Below are 16,800 nucleotides of genomic sequence, written 5' to 3'. Positions count from 1 at the left end.
TTATATAAAAATTAAATGTTTTCTATTAAAATTCTAAATTATTTTATTGTGTACATCTATGAGTATTTATTTATTATTTTTGATATTTTCTCCATATTATCCTTTGACGTCGCAATTAACAAACCTCCACATATATTTGTAGCACTTTGGTCACGTGCTTTTGTGGAGGCTCCACTTTCCTTCTCCCATAGCTTGTACAGACTTGGTAGACTAGTAGTTGAAGGGGAGATATTCTTGTCTTGCTCTTCAGATATAAGCATTCGACTCTCCGAGAGAATATGCAGGTTTAATATTTTACCCGATCGATATCGAATTTGGTACCAGTTTAGGCTCATTGTTAAAACGTCAGGGCGTCCAGAGTCTTTATCTCCCTGCTGTATCTCTTTCGATAAAAGTGTAACAATAGGAAAAGTTGTTTCGAGCACCTGATCGTGTTAGATATAACTGGCTTTCGTTTTACTTACAGTGAAAAAAGATTTCCAGAAATTCAAAGACAAATCTGTTACTTGATTCATTTTTGTCTGTAGCACATTGGTGATATAGCAGTGAGCATTGATGAGGTCCTGGGCTCCCGTAATTTGCTCACTCTCTGTTCCAAAGAGTACCGAATAACGACCGTTAGAATTCTGCTCAGCTGCAGAATTAAAGTGTACCTGACAAGTGAATCTGGGTTTCATCTTGGTAACATTGTCATAATGTATCGTGATTCGCTGGGTCGAAATAGATCCAAGGGTAGTGTGGAGTAATACGCTCTCCCTGTTGGTTGTTTCATTAATGAGCTCACACATCATGGCAATCTGTGGCCAATCTCGGTTCAAGCGATTCAAACTTGACACCATATCTCGCGTGGCATAGTGAATCAACCCATTGCTCAAATCTAATAGCGTGCCTTCGAAGATTTCAATAGTGTCCTGCCTTGAAGTGTGGTACAATTTCACTTTGAAAGTGATTTCGGCCCTACGCTTTGAAGGGTACCACCAATCACATAACTGCAAAGAGACATTCGGCTCAACAAGATTATCAAATGGTGATAACAATTCCTTTGAACGGATGCGCAAGCTCGGAAGTAGGGGATCATGGCTGCTTGTAGGTGGCGCAGGAGTGTTGGTTGTAACACCGACTAAAGCAAAAGGTATCAGCATTAAACGAAGTTGCTCTTCAATATGGGAGTAAACCACTGTAGCAATGCAATAGTTTAAAGCCAGCTCTAGGTCCTCAGATTGAATACCATCCCTCTTTTGGACAAAACTGCTCCCATTGCCTTGTCTGGGTGCATTTATTAGGTCCGCACCTGACAAGGAGTAATGCGTGATCATTGACTTATCGAGCCATTTGACTGAGCTGATTACTTGCCAAGACTTTCCATTCTCTGCTTCCGAGATAATTGATATTAATGCCATACTTAATTGCTGACCCGGAACAAAGTACAACATTAAATAATACCCAGGAACCACGCCCAAGGGTACAAAAAGAAGCGGCTGTCCATTTTGCAAACCAAGCTTATTAAGCTCACCATGCTTAAGAGGAACAGTGGTTAGGTATGGTAGTCCTAGCCAGGAGACTTGCAATTGTAGGTTCTTGGTAATACATTGTAAGCGGTATGAAAACAATGCTTCAGCTAGGGTGCGTGGATCGGCATTTATTTGATCCGTCATACGTTGGAGAGTGACATTTTCACTCCGGCTAAGCGAAAGGTTGAGCTCATCATTTTCTTCGTTGCCGTCTAAAAGACTCATCCCAACACGGCCGGTTATGACTGACACGTACAGCATAACAGAGACAGTATCCGATATCTTAATTTCGAGGGAATATTTCGGGCAGTAATTATTCTTCTCGTGGCGACGCAGTTTACAAACGCCTGGATTCCCAGCACTCAATCCAACATGAGCATGAATGTCGCTCTGGAAGAGCTGCAAAAGGGCTTGTGAGTGATTGTCAATGGTACTGAGCAATAGCTTTTCCATATCAAGCTCTGATAGCAAGAAACTTGGCTCGGTAGACGATAATGCATCTCGAATTTTTTCATCCACAACCCATTCAACTTTAATTAGGCTTGAGCTTGTCTGGACATGATCCCCAAACAAAAGGCTGGAAAATACTCTAGAATGACCCTTATTGTCCTCATTAACGAGGCTTAGTTTTATTTTTCCCTGAACAAGACTTTTGCTTGACTTCAGCATAGTGCTTGTCAAGTTGGGCACCCAGTAACTTAGTTCAAGAGTGCGACTATCCGGATCCAAACTCGACATGATACTTGAACCCCAATTGTTTTGACTCATTTTTTGAATTTGATAGTGCAGTATATGAAGCCTTCGTTGCAATGCATGTTGCGTCAAAAGTTGGTGAAGCTTGCTGAACACAGGCTCAGTATCAACGTCAGTTGCATTTGGGGAAAGAATGGACTCAGCGACTTCATACACTTGATTCAAATAAGGCTGTGTTAAAATAGCGTCAAGATGGTGGCCTTCAGGGATAGGATCACTGAAATGAAAGTCGAGAATCCACCATCGATCCTCAGAATTTGGCCCACTGGTAGTTAAACATACATTGTATAAGCCCTTGGCTTCAAAGTATGCTTTTCCATCTTCAATATTCTTCAGTTTCATACCGAGAGGTATGGTTTCTGAGCAGGCTAGACGCACACTTAAAATTTCGTCAAGATCATGGAGCACCGCCAAGGCCTCCGCGTCTGAAAGGGGCTTAGCAGGGATCGTGCTGTCCTTGATAGAAAGGGGTAGTCTTTCATAGGTTCCTGAGCGCAATACATCGATGGCTGTGACTAGGTCAGCGTCGCACATGCGAGCATTGGGAAGGATCTTACGCACTTGCGTTAGACCAGAGAAGACATCTTCATGAGCCCACTGCTGCTCGACCAGTAGTCCAACAACGTTGCGTGCACGGTTCAAAAGGTCTGCATCTTTGGACCACCGCACCAACACAAGTAGTTTAATGAAGATCTTGCGCAACTCAATAGCTGTAGCGTAAATCTTCGCACGCTTGGCATTGCTTGAAAGCGATGGAAGCGTATCACCCAAGCTTTGGATGGTCTGGTACGCGCTATTCGACAGACGCTCAGCTAATACACCTAAGGATACCAGCCCATTATCCTCTAGAGGAAGTTCCTGGAGCAGTACTTCCATGGCTGGCATCGCACCTTCGGCGCTAACCGTGCTCATGGCGTTGAGGACGACAAAGTGGCCTCCACTTGGCAATATATGACCGTGTCTGTGATTTGACACACCTACTCCACTTGCGACTATGGAGTACCTGCGATCATGGTCAAATGCCTTATCAAAGGGCTCCGGGCCACTTCCTAACTACTCTATCGGAGAGGAGGTCGAATATGACCAGGGGAGAAGTATCTGGAAACTGTTTGAAGGAAAGAGCCGAGTACGTTTTGCATTTCTGACAGTAGCATGACTCTACACCTGTGAGTGTCTTTGTTTTTGATCAGACCCGTGCCTCCCGTGATCAAATTTGTATGGCCCAAAATGCAGTCAAGAAGTTGAGGACACTTCGGTACCCATATATTTTAAAGTTTATCGAGACAGTCGAGTACCATGGATCTTTATACCTAGTGGTGGACCATGTGATACCACTAAGTGAAGCATTGGCGACATGGAAGCAGAAACGAAATACATATATTTCGGCCTGGATTGCATGGGGTATCAGTCACATTGCGAATGCTATTGCTTTTCTTCATGAACAAACACAGTGTGTTCACGGGAACGTGCACCCTGGCAGTATTTTCCTCTCTCTCTCAGGCGAATGGTTGTTGGGTGGTATGGATTTGCTCAGCAACCCGAAGGAAAACGATGCATTGGTGAGCCGACTGGGTAGCACGCTTCCGACTTCAAGCACCTATGCTCCGACTGAGCTATTGTCGTCAGGCTGGAGTGCTATGTCCAGCCTTCCTATTTCATCGACGGATAGCTACAGCTTCGCTCTGGTCACCATTGAATGCTTCAATGGATCTATCCCTAGGAGTATGGAGCACTTTGCAGCGGGAAAAATCCCGCCCTCCCTTTACGTTCTTCTGAAAAAGTTAACTCAACCCAAGCCAGATATGCGAATGACTATGGCTGAATTCGTGCAAGCCAGTCTGCATCCCAAGGGATTCCTGGCATCCAATGTCTTTGTCGAAGCAAGTATGTTGCTGGACAGCTTTCGCGTCTCCTCAGAGGAAGACAAAGCGGGTATTCTCGCTCGTCTCCTTGAGATTCAAGACCAATTAGCCCCATGTTTTTCGGAGTACAAAGTGCTGCCCGCTCTCATTGAAACATTTAGGTACAAGCCTACATCACAACCTGCAGAGCTCGTGCTCTCAGGCAAAGTGATCTTACCCGCTATGCTACGCATTGGAAACAATATGGATACAGTGGCATGGAACAATGTGCTGTGTGAGGCCGTTGTGGGGGCCTTTGGATCCAATGACCGTGGGATCTGTATGGAATTGCTAACCAATGCCAGCTTGTATGAGAAACACCTGGACTCTAAACTGATATCTTCGCAGATGTGGCCACTAGTTGTCAAGTCAATGCATACAGCCTATGATCCTCAGCGTGCAGCTGCATTGAATTGTACAGTGCTGCTGCTAAACAAACTGAATGATCGGATTTTGAACAACGACTTACTGCGTGAGCTGGCCAAGCTTCAAAAGGATGTCCAGCCTGCATTAAGGTTGCAGACCATCCAACTTCTCTCTCAGCTCACACCTTACCTCCGAGATGCTACCAAGGCTGACATGCTTATCCCAGCGTTTGGGTTCAGTCTACGTGACAACTTTGATCAGACAAGACTAGCTGGTCTGTCTGCCTTCTTTAAGAATGCTGAGAGTTTTGATGCCCAGACATCGGCCAAGAAGGTGTTGCCATCAATTTCGCCTTGTCTTGTGGACGAGAATGCAGATGTTCGAGCCAAGGCTTCAGAGACTTTGCATATGTACTTGGACAAGATTGCCACGTATACGGCTGGCTTGGATTCCGTATCCAATGAGATTCCCGACATCGAACAGGAGCGTGATACCGATCTTTCGATCCAAGCGCCTGTGCCAAAGCCCGCAAGCAAATCCGGTCTGTCTGCCTTCTTAACAGCTACGGCGGGCAGTGCCGCTTCAGCCCTCAGTGACTGGGCTATGGCTCAGATCGAAGATGACGAGCTAGCGGAGCGAGTAGATCAGGGCATACAATCAGAGCCCCGCCCACATCCAGAACACCCCGATACCCCGTTGATGTCGCCATCGCCGGCTGTCCCAATGCATGGAAATCGGTCTGCGATGACACTTGGCTCGAAGGAATCTACCGATCAACCGAGTCACCTATTCACGCGACAACAAGAAGTCGTCAAGCAAAAAATTGTCCCCAAACTTCACACAACTAAACCCCTGCCCCTCTCGAAGCCACAGCAACCCAAACCTGTGCAAACACAACCGATACCAAAACAATCGCCAGCACCCGCGTCGAACACTTCAACACCAACTGTGAATAACAAGCCCCTTGTAGCCACTGCAACCATGCCTGCACCGGCAGTACCAGCCAAGGCACCAACTACGTCGGATACATCGACTCTATCGAAGGAAGAAAAGATGGCTCAGCTACAGAAACTTCGTGAGGAAAGGAAAGCGGTACGTATCATTCGATCCTGACAGGCAGCGAATTGCACAAATGAAAAATGCCAAGTCGTGAGCTATATTTTATACATGCTTTGCTACCTCTGTGAGAACCTCGCTGCAGCCAAGACCGATCCGTGTATCTACAATAGAATCGGCACGTGTGGGGCCGCGATTGATTAGGACAATAGGCTTACCTGTATCACTAGCTTCTCGAGCTAGGCGGTAGGCAGAATGCGTAGCGAGCGTAGTGCCTATTAATAAAAGAGCATCACATTCCTTGAGCAGTTCTTCGGAACGTTGCCGTATAGACTTGCGGACATTCTCGCCAAATAGCACCACATCAGGTTTGAGCGTGCCGCCGCAGTTGGGACAGGCAGGGTATTGGAATGTCTCGTACGAGACGCCCTCCAATTGGACGTCACCATCAGGATTGCGTTGCAGCGTCATGTTGATATCCGTTTTGAACTTCTCCGCCCACGCGGCCCAGTCAGGGTTGATCTCGGCTAGACGGTCCTGGAAGACGTCACGCGACATGATAAACCCACATCCATGTGGATCATCCAGAGGTGCCATGGGGGTAGGATAATAGCGGTCCACAGGCCCGAAGGAGTCCGTGGTTTCTTGGTCCCACCAGAGCCGATTGCTGTTTGGCACGCCATGAGTGCCGTGACTCACACACCGCACTTCACCTAAGGCGCCTTTCCAGTCAGTCATGCCAAACATACCATGCAATTCGAGGATTGGCGGGTAGTCCTTGGTCACATGCTGGTACGCCACATGGTGCAACCGATCTACGTTCTGTGGAATGAGTGCCGAGGCGACGCACCTGCGTGATGAGTTGGTGAATTCGGCCCTGATGAAGCCATTGCGCAAGGATATCATGCGTTTCGTTGGGCTGGGCCGACCGCATTAATGGATATCCCATGAAAGAGCGAGCCCAATATCGGCGTCTGCAGGCGTCAGAGATGGGTGCACGTACCGGAACATATCACCTGAGACACCATTCTTGACAAACTCATGGTAAAAAATAGGTCGGAACTTTTCATTTACTAGAGTGAGAAAATGTATACATACAGTAGAGACCGTTTTCGCCTCGGTACGACACGACACCGCTGTCGACAGATACGCCAGCGCCTTGGGGTCAGAACAGGAAAGACGTACCTGTGACTATAAGCGTACGTGGATGGCGGTGAAGTAGGCCCACTACCTTCTCCACGGCCTCCGTGAGATTTGTGCATGTCTGATACAGACGATCCGTCTGCGGTAGCGACGGGATGTTAAAGCGCATCAGAAGAATGGAGGTTGTCTGTGCGCAGTGATTTTTGAGACGCCGTGGAGGCAGCGCCAATGCAAAAAAAATAAAGGATTGCATTTCAGCCATTTTCTTGCAGAGCGCATGAAGTAGGAAGACGACTACACAAAACCTATGGGCATTAGATAGGACCCGTGATAAATCTACATTACACAAATATGATGAGCATAAGGTAGCCGGCGATAGTACAGAACGAGCCGCGCAGCAAACTCTCTGCCCCCTCTTCAGCCGTCATCTTATGGATGCAGTCCATGATGCCACGATACGGCTCCACAGGTACTGTACCAAAGTATGTGGCTGATGCCTCATCGGATGGATAACAGGGACGTAAAGCAATGACCGGTTCCACACCCATATCGGCTGCATACAATGGAGCGTCTTCTTCCACATCTTCGTTTGCCATAGTTTCGTGGTGGTTGTACGGAGCAGGATCTTGAGATACTGGAATTGGCGAACTTCGTTCGTACTGTGTCATAAGGCGCATCAAGACGCAGTCGAAAGGGACAAAGAGCGCCAGCATAAGCACGACCCAAACGACAAAGAATACAAACCCTGTAAGGCTGAACTTAAGCAAGGCCGAAGTAGGGCCATTGTACACATCCTTATCGGGGTCAGAAGGCACCAGGTCGGGAAGTCCACTGAGGCCTGGTACAGTCCAGTTGCGGACGTTGCGCGTGACAATTGTGGCAAGGAATTGACGAAGAAGCTGCAGAGGGACCAAGCCAGGGATCAGGTATAGGCGCCATGGCTGCTGGAGCTCGGCAGAGGAAAGGACCTGGCGAAAAGCGGTTCGCGGGTTCATCCAATTCACTGTGCCCGGCGCCACCATAGTACGACGCGTCAGGATCTCGAAGGGCAGGAGAAGAAGCATGGTGGCAAACGAGACGGTATATGCCAACATAGGCTCATCGCGGAATCGAGAGCTTGGCCTGCCTCGGGACAAGGCTTTTGGATCGAGTGTGAGAAACCCAAAGAGCAAAGAGAAGCAACACTGTACGAACATGATGGAAGCACCCTTGTACAGACCGCGCGTACCTTCCATACGAATGATACGGCGTGCCATACCCCAAAATCCACGTACATCCGGCCCAATTTTTGTTGAATCACTTTTATTCCAAGGCGACAGGCTTTGCCAGAACAATTGGTATGTTGAAATCGGCGTGCGGCCGTCCTCCAAGACACGATCCAACGAGACCGCTCGTGGCAAATAGTTCACGCGGTACCGTGTGAGCACATTGACTACAGGTACCGTGATAGCAATGGCAATAGAGAGCTCAAATGCAAGGGATATGATAAGCACAATAACCCAAAATAGGGTGCTGTCCTCGGCCCCTGCCATGGCAAACGCTCGCTGTTGGAGATGGACAAGCGATAGCGGTGGGGCCACCGCCCCCACATCATCATCACGTGATGTGTATGTGGCATCGCGTGTGCGCTTCCACACAAGCAGTTGCTACACCATGGCGAGCCAGGTAATGGAGTACGCGCTGCAGGGTTTGTACGATGAGGCACTAACAAGATAGCCGTGGAGCGTGTCAAGTCGTTCCGTGATACGCGCCTCTCTACGGTGCGCCCGGTGGGCGAGTTCTTCGACTACCACCGCATCAGTGCGCCGCGCGACACGAACGAAGCAATCCAGGTACGTCGCTGACGTGTCTTACAGTAGCGTATCACGTATAATACGCGCCACTTTTCGGGTAACTATGTGGTGCTGATTGGTTTGCTTTCGGTGTATGGCCTGTATGTATGCGTACTCGGCTCACAGCAGCTTGACGGACCTTCTGTTGTTGGTTGCGATCTTTATTTTGGTCGGTGGCTTTGCAGCGATCAACCGCTTTGGTACGTATATACGATCTAACACCAAGCCCCGGAACCCATGCAGGTGGGAAACCACATGGTCACGCAGAAGAGCTTGTACACCATGCTCTTTGTCGTCGTGTTGATCTTGTTGTGGTTCGCTAAGCCGTTCGCGCTGATTTTCTGGCTGGTGGGCAGCAGTGCGTTGCTTATTTTGGGCCACGCAGCGTTCATCGAGCCGCCCGTGTCGAGCGAGTACGCTGGTGTCGAGGTATGTACTTGGTTTACGGCTCACATCCCAGACGGTGTAAGTAGCCAGCGCTTAGTGTCTCTATAGCCGAGTCCCTTGCTCCTTGTTTCGTTCGTACGTACCTACCACGTGCGTGGACCGTGCACCACGTGTCGTCACGCCAGGCACGAAGAACTTCGGCTGGCATGCGACGTGACGCAACGTGGTATGACAGAAGGGACGGCCGTGCAGCATGCTGTGCTGTCAGCGTACTTTCCCGTTGTTGTCCCGCTGCGTACGTATCTTGAGCGGATCCTATCCACCCCCCTGTTAGATACCCCGGAGGAGAGCGAAGCAGAAAGGACGATCCTCGACGGCCTCATTGCTGTGCCTGATCCATCATGCTTGACATCTTGTATGCTGAGCACGGTGCCGATGCCTACTGAGACGCCTCAGGATATGCAGGCAATGCTGAAGCATGTCCAAGACGTGCTGACGTCGCAACGTCGCCCTGACTTGCTTCGTGCTGCGTACCAACGTGCATCCACAGTGACGCTCTTTGAGCATAGCGCCTTCCAGCATGCATGGGACCGCCTTTTATCGCGGATGGGTACACAGGCCATGTGCCATATGCTACTGAGCACTACATACTTTGCACGTGTCGATCCACAATCAGATGCGTATGCCCAGTTGTGGGGCGCGCCGTTCTCCGAATGGGACGTCACTCGTACGTCGTCCATGCCGGAGAAGGAAGGTAACAGACCAGAGCACGCCGTCTCCTCACACACTACGCTATCCGCTACCCGCATCGTGCTGCGCCGCTCGCGTATATTTCATGCGCGCAAATGTGTGCGATATCGTCACGGTATCGTCTTGGGATTACCTCCTACACATATTCTCTATGCTCATCAAGGGCCACGGATGTCGAAGGCGACGCATCAACAGCGGCGACAGCGTGTAGCCCAGGTCGTCCAGGCTATCTTTCCCCAGGCGTTTGGCCGTCCTTTTGCATGGCACACACGCACCTCATCCTCCACGTATGCGAGGCTGACGTCTACACCGCGCTGGCCTCGGCATATGGCACGTATCACACAGCTGGTCGACTCTATGCTGCGTAGGCATGATCGGTTCCGGTACGACTTGGCCCTGGACGCGTGCTGCCCCAGCGTGCTTCGACGTAGGTCCCGTCGCCATGGCAGTGGTGGGCGCACGAACGACTCAGTACACTCAGTCTGCGCCCCACGCAAGGCTTACTTTTTCGAGTATACAACGCCACAGGGACGTGTTGCATGGTTCCTGTACACGGTGCTTCAGCACGTCCTACCGCCCGCGTTCATCGGCAGCCGCCACAACCGCGGCGTGCTACGTCGTGCGATTTACCGCTTTGTGCATCTGCGCAAGTACGAGCGATGCCATGTGCATGAACTAGTTCAGTCCTTTCGTACGCGCGATTGTGCATGGCTTGCACACCGCGACCCAGCATGGACACGCGCGCGGCTGTACGAGTGGATGTGGTGGCTGTTTGACCAGTGGATGATACCTCTTCTTCAGACATCGTTCTATGTCACAGAAGCTACTGCCTTTCGGCAACGAGTGCTCTATTTTCGACAGGATGTGTGGGCATCTACCAGCGAGCCACTGATCGATGGCTTGCGTACACGTCTCTTTGAAAAGACCAGCATCCCTGTCACCGCCTCAATGACGTATGCGCATGTCCGTTTCCTGCCGAAGGAGACGTCCATTCGTCCGATCTTATCGACGCCACGGACAACGAGCAGTGCACGTTCACGCCATGCGGCCTGGCAGCGCACACTGGCCGTGCTGTCGTACGAAGTAGCACAGCAGCCGCACATGATCGGTGCCGCAGTCGGAAGTATGGATGCGGTGTATGCACGCCTTGTCGCGTACAAACAGCGGTGGGCTACTCGTACGCATACGCCGCTCTTCATGGTACGTGCTGATTTGCGTGGCGCCTTTGATTCCCTCGATCATACGCGGCTTATCGCCGTTCTGAGGAGCTTGATACCCCAAGACGCAACGTATATCGTGCAGCAATGCACCCAGTTGTGTGCGCAGCATGGACGGCCAAGGCGCATGGTAGTCCGACGTGCCTGGCGAAACACAGATACGCATGCGCCTAGTGTAGCGGACTTTGCGCCGTCTCTCCGCCAACATGCTGTAGTAGTGGATGGTCTGCAGTACCGCGAAGAACGTGCCTCTGATATTGTACGACGAATCGAGCGTCACTTGACGGACAACCTCGTGCGATTCGGACCAGCTTTGTTCCGTCAGCGTGTGGGTATCCCACAAGGCTCGAGCTTATCGACATTGCTGTGCAATATCCTATTAGCGGAGGCAGAACGGATGTATTTGCATATCGACAAGGACGAAGACTGTCTCTTGCGATTCACCGACGATTTCTTGTACATCACACCGGATCTCGAACGTGCTCGCGCTCTCTATCTGGCCCTGTACCGTGGTTTTCCAGCGCAGGGATGCGTCATTGCGCCAGAAAAAAGCCTCGTGAACTTTGATATGCGCCTTCCTACCGGCCACTGGGTCGCCCGTATCGATGCAGAGAGGCCATTTCCCTGGTGCGGTATGTGCATTCACCCCACGACCCTCGCCTGCGAGCCTGATACTTCACGGTACCCAGTGCACATTGGCGATACACTCACGGTTCGCACAGCTGGCTGGGAAGCCATGCTTTTCCGTGCCATGCGAATGCGCGCTGGTCTGCTCTTCACAGATACGCGTCTAACACCGCCGTCCCAGGCATATGCCAACCTCACGGAAGGATTTATTCTGGCCGCGGCCAAATGGCACGTGTTCATACGCGCACAGCCACGGGCGCCGCGTGTTCCAACGCTCTTCCATGTGATCGCACGCGCGATTCGCATGGTATGGCCCTGGATTCAGGCACGTGTGCGGCATGTACGCACGTCATGGCAGCCCCAAGCGGAGTGTCGACTGCGTCGAGATGCCGTCGAATGGCTAGGTTGGTTCGCTTTTGTCCATGTTCTCCAGCCCTTTCCACGACATCGCGATCTCATCACGTATCTGCAGGCGCAAGTGACGTCACCCTTGTATGCCCATGCGCGAAGACAGGTAGGTGCATTGGCATTGCATGCATGGCCAGCTCATCATGAGCGTCTACGTGGCCTCATGTCGTAACACTTGCGTGCATACTGAGCACATGACATAGATACCCAACCCCTGCGGCAATGAGAGAGAGTGCCGCCATTGTCGCGAGGCCCATAGCAATGGATAAACCAATCACTTGATGCGAAGGACGTGGCCTGCGCCCTGGCTCCGTTGCAAGCGTTTGTAGTACATGTGGCATCTCTCCGAGTCTTGGGTACCATGTGCCATTGGTATAGTAAGCCTCCTTCATGTTGTGGGTATATAGCTGGAGGTCTCCGCGCACAGTAAGATGCGTCTTGTTGTTGTGCAGCATGTCGATGCGCCCTGCAAGTTCAGGCGACCATGGGAAAAGGGTATGTAGATCCGCATCGTATCTGACAAGGCCAGATGTATTGGTACTAGCCAAAACTAGTGTGGATGCAGAACTCGGGATGGTGGCCATTGTCCTGACACGAGGGATCTGCGTAACCCATACGCCCTGTGCAGGTGGCCGCAGGGTGTACAGGCCACGTGCTGCTCCCACGTATACATAAGAATCATCTGCATGCATAGTATAGATAGTACCTGCCTGAGGTATAGCATGCCATAACTCACCATCGCATGTAAGAATACGATCTTGATGCGCAACAAGGCATGTGCCTCGCCACGTTGTAGTTGTTGTCGTAGAATGCCCATGCCGGCGCCGTACAGCCATGCCAACATCTGATGCATAGACACAAGCTAGTGGTGTGTAGATGGCAAGGAGGAATACTAGCAAGCGTGCTACTAGAGGCGTGGACCAGCCACCACCTCCATGCCGCATGAGGCTCCCCCACATCAATACCACAACGCACACAGGTGGAGAACAGGCGCGGCCGCCGTGGAGGTCGCGTCGTTGTCACGTGATATCGCCTGGCTCTTGGCTCGGCCGCCGTCCCCGTCGCCGAACGGTTCTGAAGACGACGAATCATGGTGGCCTCGGCACGCTTCTCGCGCGCGCTAGTCAACCCGACGATCGCAAGCATGCGCTCGCATGGCTTGCACACGTCGCGCATGGTTCGTGCTAGCCATGCGCCGATGTCCGCAGAGCAGACAGCAGAGTACCCTCAGCAAGGTATGTCCTTTATCTCTCCTTCTCGTTTGCGTATACTAACACTTTCTAAGGCTTCAGCTCGCGTATGTGGGGCTTCATCCTTTTTGCTGGCGTGGCTGGCTTCGTTGGTATGCGTGTATCTTCGGCCAACAAGGCCAAGCAGGGCTCGTCGGATGCGAAGCCGTACTTGACGGAGCTGATTGAGTCGCTCCAAACCTCGGCGGACCAGGTCCGCGAGGAGAACAAGAAGCACTTGGACTTCTCGATCCAGCGCGCCGAATCACAGATGCTGATGCAGGATGCTCAGAAGCCTTCGGCGCACCGCTTCAAGTTCCCAGCGTACGTATTGTCCAGCGAGCCACCTAGAGTCTAACATTGTAGTGCATTTGACCAGTACCCGCAGCGTGGTGTTCCTGTGGGCTCTATGGTCGACACATCGAACTTGGAGGTGAACAAGGAGCGCGTGTAAATCCACATAGGATCGCTACGATAGCCTACGAAGGAAGATGGACGTACGCTAGAGGCAAAGGCCTACGGCTGCTGCTGTGTATCTATAGACACAGGTCCGTTCATGTATAAAACACGAGGGACATTGTCAGAGGGGTCGAGGCTCCCTTCCATGTCAGGCAGGTGACATGCTTACAAATGGCCGAATTTCCTACACGGCGGCCTGCTTTCAGATCTCTAGGGGGTTTTGTGCTAGGCGCCTTTTTCGTCAGCTCCGTCGGTGGTTCCCTTGTGGAGGTTGGCCTGGCCCTCCACGCGACGGTTTCGACGTCGCAGCCACGAGGTCACGCCGATTTTTTTTTTAACGAGCACAGACCGAGCACGATGTCGTCGCAGGGCGGATCGGCGTCCATGCCGCGCCTGTGCACTTCGTTTGCCAAGGGCGACTCGCTCGATCCATTTTACTCGGGTGGAGCTGTTGCTTTGACCACTGATGCGTCGTGGATTGCCGCGACTTTTGGCTCTGATGTGCACGTCGTTGATGTGTCGACATCGCGCATTCTGCACAAGCTGCCTGGTGTATGTATACGACGTTCTGACCACAGGATGGCGAAGATATCAATAGCCTCGTGCTTTCGAAGAACGATGTGTTCCTGGTGACAGCCTCGCGCTCCCTGGCCCTGCACTTTTACCAGCTTCCTGACATGACGTTAGTGCGAACGATTGCCAAGGCGCATGAAGCACCGATTGCCCTCATGGCAGTCGACCCTACCTCAAGTTTGCTTGCGACAGGCAGTGCCGATGGCAGTGTCAAGGTATGGGATATGAAAGGCGGGTTCTGTACGCACGTTTTCCGTGGGCATGGCGGCGTGGTGAGTGCGCTGTACTGGCATGTTCAAGCGCGTCAACCTGGGACGAAGCAACGTACTGTGCAGCTGATCACCGGATGTGTCGATGGCAAAGTGCGTGTATGGGACTTGCACGGCTCGGCTCAAGCGTCCGCCAAGCCCACTGCTGTGCTGAGTGCCCATGCAGGTGTTGTGCGTGGCATCGGTATGGCCGCCGATGGCCAAACGCTGGTCAGTGCGGCGCGTGACCAAACGATCGTGTTTTGGGACTGGAAAGAGGCACGTTGGCACCGCCGTGATATCCAGCTGGCGCAGGAGCGTATTGAGGCGCTGCATTTCGTTCCCTCGTCGCCCTACTTCTACACGGCAGGCTCGCAAGGCGCACTGCGACTGTGGCACGTCCAGACGGGTGCAGAAGTGCATCGTGCCATCGTTATGGAGCCTGACGAAGAGGATGACGAGCTGCATGGCCTTACCGATGCACTCCTGGCGCCCACGGCCAATGTCATCATGAGCGTCTCTGCGACCCAGGATATGGCATTGTATGCGATCGATGCTACGACGCCGAGCCTGACGCAGACGCGCCAACTCGTCGGTTACAATGATGAAATTGTGGACCTAGCTGTGGTCGACGACCGATTCCTTGCCGTGGCGTCGAACAACACGCAGCTGCGTATCTACAAACTCGATACCCAGGACCACGACGTGGTGCTTGTGGATGGACACAGCGATATGGTGCTTTGCCTTGATACGAGTCCCGATCAACAGTGGCTCGTAAGTGGCTCCAAAGACCGTACAGCGCGCGTATGGGCGCGCGTAAGCGAGCAGCGCGATGGCTGGGCCTGTCTGGGTGTGTGTGAAGGCCATGCAGAGAGTGTCGGTAGCGTGGCGATGGCACGACAGACGTTGCCTGACTCGGGCCGCACACCGTTTGTCGTAACGGCCAGCCAGGACCGCACCGTCAAGCTGTGGGACTTGACCTCGTTGACTCTCAAGGACCGCGCGACGAAACTCTCGTCGCTACTGACCCTCAAGATCCACGACAAGGACATCAATGCGATCGATATTGCGCCCAACAATGCCATGCTGGTCAGTGGCTCGCAAGACCGCACGGCCAAAGTCTTCCGCATACACTACACGCCGCCCTCGAAATCAAATGGCCACTGTGCGAGCGCCTCGTTGGAAGCGCTGGCGACCTGCCGTGGCCACAAACGCGGTGTATGGTCCGTCCAGTTCTCACCCGCCGAGCAAGCGTTTGCCACGGCCTCGAGTGATCAGACGGTTCGCATGTGGAGTCTCAAAGACTTTAGCTGCGTGCGTGTGTTTGAGGGGCACACAGGTAGTGTGCTGCGTCTGCGGTATTTGCCGGGCGGTGCCCAAATTGCCTCGTCGGCCAACGATGGTCTGTTGAAAGTGTGGAATGTGCGTGACGAGGCATGTGCGGTCACAATTGATGCGCACGAGGACAAGGTATGGACCTTGGCCGTACGAAAGCGTACCGAGGCCACGTCGCCCCTGCAGCTGATTAGTGGCGCGGCGGATAGTACCATGGCGATCTGGAACGATACCACGGCCACGGTCGAGGCGGAAAAGGCACAGCAGGCCAAGCTGGCAGTCGAGCGTGAGCAGGAATTCTCCAATCTCGTTCTCCTGAAAGACTACCGCAATGCTATTGCGCTGGCCTTCCAACTGAATCAGCCACGGCGTTTGCTACAGCTGTTCACGCAAGTCGCCTCCTCGCGTCCTGACTACGATGCCATGGCTTCGATGGACCGCCTGCTGGCCGATGCGTTGGGTACCTCCCTGCCTTCTTTGGAGGCAGGGCATGGCAGCATTACCGGTCTAGAGGCCGTCGATCAGATTGTCGCTCAGCTCCCGCATGCTCAGCTCGTCCAGCTCTTGGCGTACATTCGCGACTGGAACACATCGGCACGTACATCGCCGATGGCGCAGCTGATTCTGCATGCGATCGTGCGTCAAATTGATGCCGACACGATCCTCGATGCGTTTGAGCATGCGAAGCAGCAAGCCAAGAAGACGACGTCGAACGACGACAGCGTAGCGACAACCAAGGCACCTGCGCCCGTATCCGCCACCGCCATGATCGAGGGGCTGTTGCCGTACACGGAGCGCCACTATGCGCGCGTGGATCGCATGCTGGTAGAAAGTGCGATGTTGGAGTACTCGCTCCAAGCTATGGATGCTGTGCTGGGCCCATGGGACGAGGAGGATGTCGAGGCGGAGGACATGGTGGCTGCGGAGCACCACGACAACGACGAGGGCTCCATGGCCGCGATGGAGACGGACAGTGACGCATCGGACGCATAGGAATTGGTATAG

At 52.5% G+C, this 16,800-nt stretch overlaps 8 protein-coding genes across 8 annotated transcripts; 5 read left to right on the top strand and 3 right to left on the bottom strand.

Moving 5' to 3' along the window:
- Positions 1-2,514: 2,514 nt before the first annotated feature.
- On the bottom strand, positions 2,515-3,176 carry Malapachy_2558 (med14-domain-containing protein; the record flags this gene model as incomplete). Its single annotated transcript, XM_018137047.1, is given in 2 exon segments — positions 2,515-2,529; positions 2,547-3,176. The coding sequence occupies 2 exon segments, from the start codon at positions 3,174-3,176 to the stop codon at positions 2,515-2,517; spliced, it is 645 nt and encodes a 214-aa protein (XP_017993156.1).
- Positions 3,177-3,258: 82 nt separating this feature from the next.
- Malapachy_2563 (arm repeat-containing protein) lies at positions 3,259-5,684 on the top strand (the record flags this gene model as incomplete). Its single annotated transcript, XM_018137052.1, has 3 exons — positions 3,259-3,390; positions 3,416-5,623; positions 5,652-5,684. 3 exons carry the CDS (start codon positions 3,259-3,261, stop codon positions 5,682-5,684), a joined length of 2,373 nt encoding a protein of 790 aa, XP_017993215.1.
- Positions 5,685-5,692: 8 nt separating this feature from the next.
- Positions 5,693-6,521, bottom strand: Malapachy_2526 (nad-dependent deacetylase sirtuin type 4; the record flags this gene model as incomplete). Its single annotated transcript, XM_018137015.1, has 2 exons — positions 5,693-6,409; positions 6,438-6,521. 2 exons carry the CDS (start codon positions 6,519-6,521, stop codon positions 5,693-5,695), a joined length of 801 nt encoding a protein of 266 aa, XP_017993440.1.
- A 550-nt stretch (positions 6,522-7,071) lies between these two features.
- On the bottom strand, positions 7,072-8,262 carry Malapachy_2554 (hypothetical protein; the record flags this gene model as incomplete). The annotated part of the gene is made up of 1 exon (XM_018137043.1): positions 7,072-8,262. The coding sequence occupies one exon, from the start codon at positions 8,260-8,262 to the stop codon at positions 7,072-7,074; it is 1,191 nt and encodes a 396-aa protein (XP_017993158.1).
- Positions 8,263-8,383: 121 nt separating this feature from the next.
- On the top strand, positions 8,384-9,031 carry Malapachy_2542 (hypothetical protein; the record flags this gene model as incomplete). The annotated part of the gene is made up of 6 exons (XM_018137031.1): positions 8,384-8,417; positions 8,447-8,562; positions 8,590-8,663; positions 8,692-8,762; positions 8,789-8,991; positions 9,023-9,031. 6 exons carry the CDS (start codon positions 8,384-8,386, stop codon positions 9,029-9,031), a joined length of 507 nt encoding a protein of 168 aa, XP_017993116.1.
- Positions 9,032-9,177: 146 nt separating this feature from the next.
- On the top strand, positions 9,178-12,123 carry Malapachy_2560 (telomerase reverse transcriptase; the record flags this gene model as incomplete). The annotated part of the gene is made up of 1 exon (XM_018137049.1): positions 9,178-12,123. The coding sequence occupies one exon, from the start codon at positions 9,178-9,180 to the stop codon at positions 12,121-12,123; it is 2,946 nt and encodes a 981-aa protein (XP_017993212.1).
- A 918-nt stretch (positions 12,124-13,041) lies between these two features.
- Malapachy_2569 (hypothetical protein) lies at positions 13,042-13,634 on the top strand (the record flags this gene model as incomplete). The annotated part of the gene is made up of 3 exons (XM_018137058.1): positions 13,042-13,186; positions 13,237-13,504; positions 13,547-13,634. 3 exons carry the CDS (start codon positions 13,042-13,044, stop codon positions 13,632-13,634), a joined length of 501 nt encoding a protein of 166 aa, XP_017993211.1.
- A 362-nt stretch (positions 13,635-13,996) lies between these two features.
- Positions 13,997-16,788, top strand: Malapachy_2537 (utp13-u3 snornp protein; the record flags this gene model as incomplete). Its single annotated transcript, XM_018137026.1, has 2 exons — positions 13,997-14,191; positions 14,218-16,788. 2 exons carry the CDS (start codon positions 13,997-13,999, stop codon positions 16,786-16,788), a joined length of 2,766 nt encoding a protein of 921 aa, XP_017992789.1.
- Positions 16,789-16,800: the final 12 nt, after the last annotated feature.

Source organism: Malassezia pachydermatis, assembly GCF_001278385.1.
Source record: "Malassezia pachydermatis strain CBS 1879 chromosome Unknown scaffold2, whole genome shotgun sequence".
Taxonomy (NCBI): domain Eukaryota; kingdom Fungi; phylum Basidiomycota; class Malasseziomycetes; order Malasseziales; family Malasseziaceae; genus Malassezia; species Malassezia pachydermatis.
This window is presented reverse-complemented; position numbering and strand designations above follow the sequence as displayed.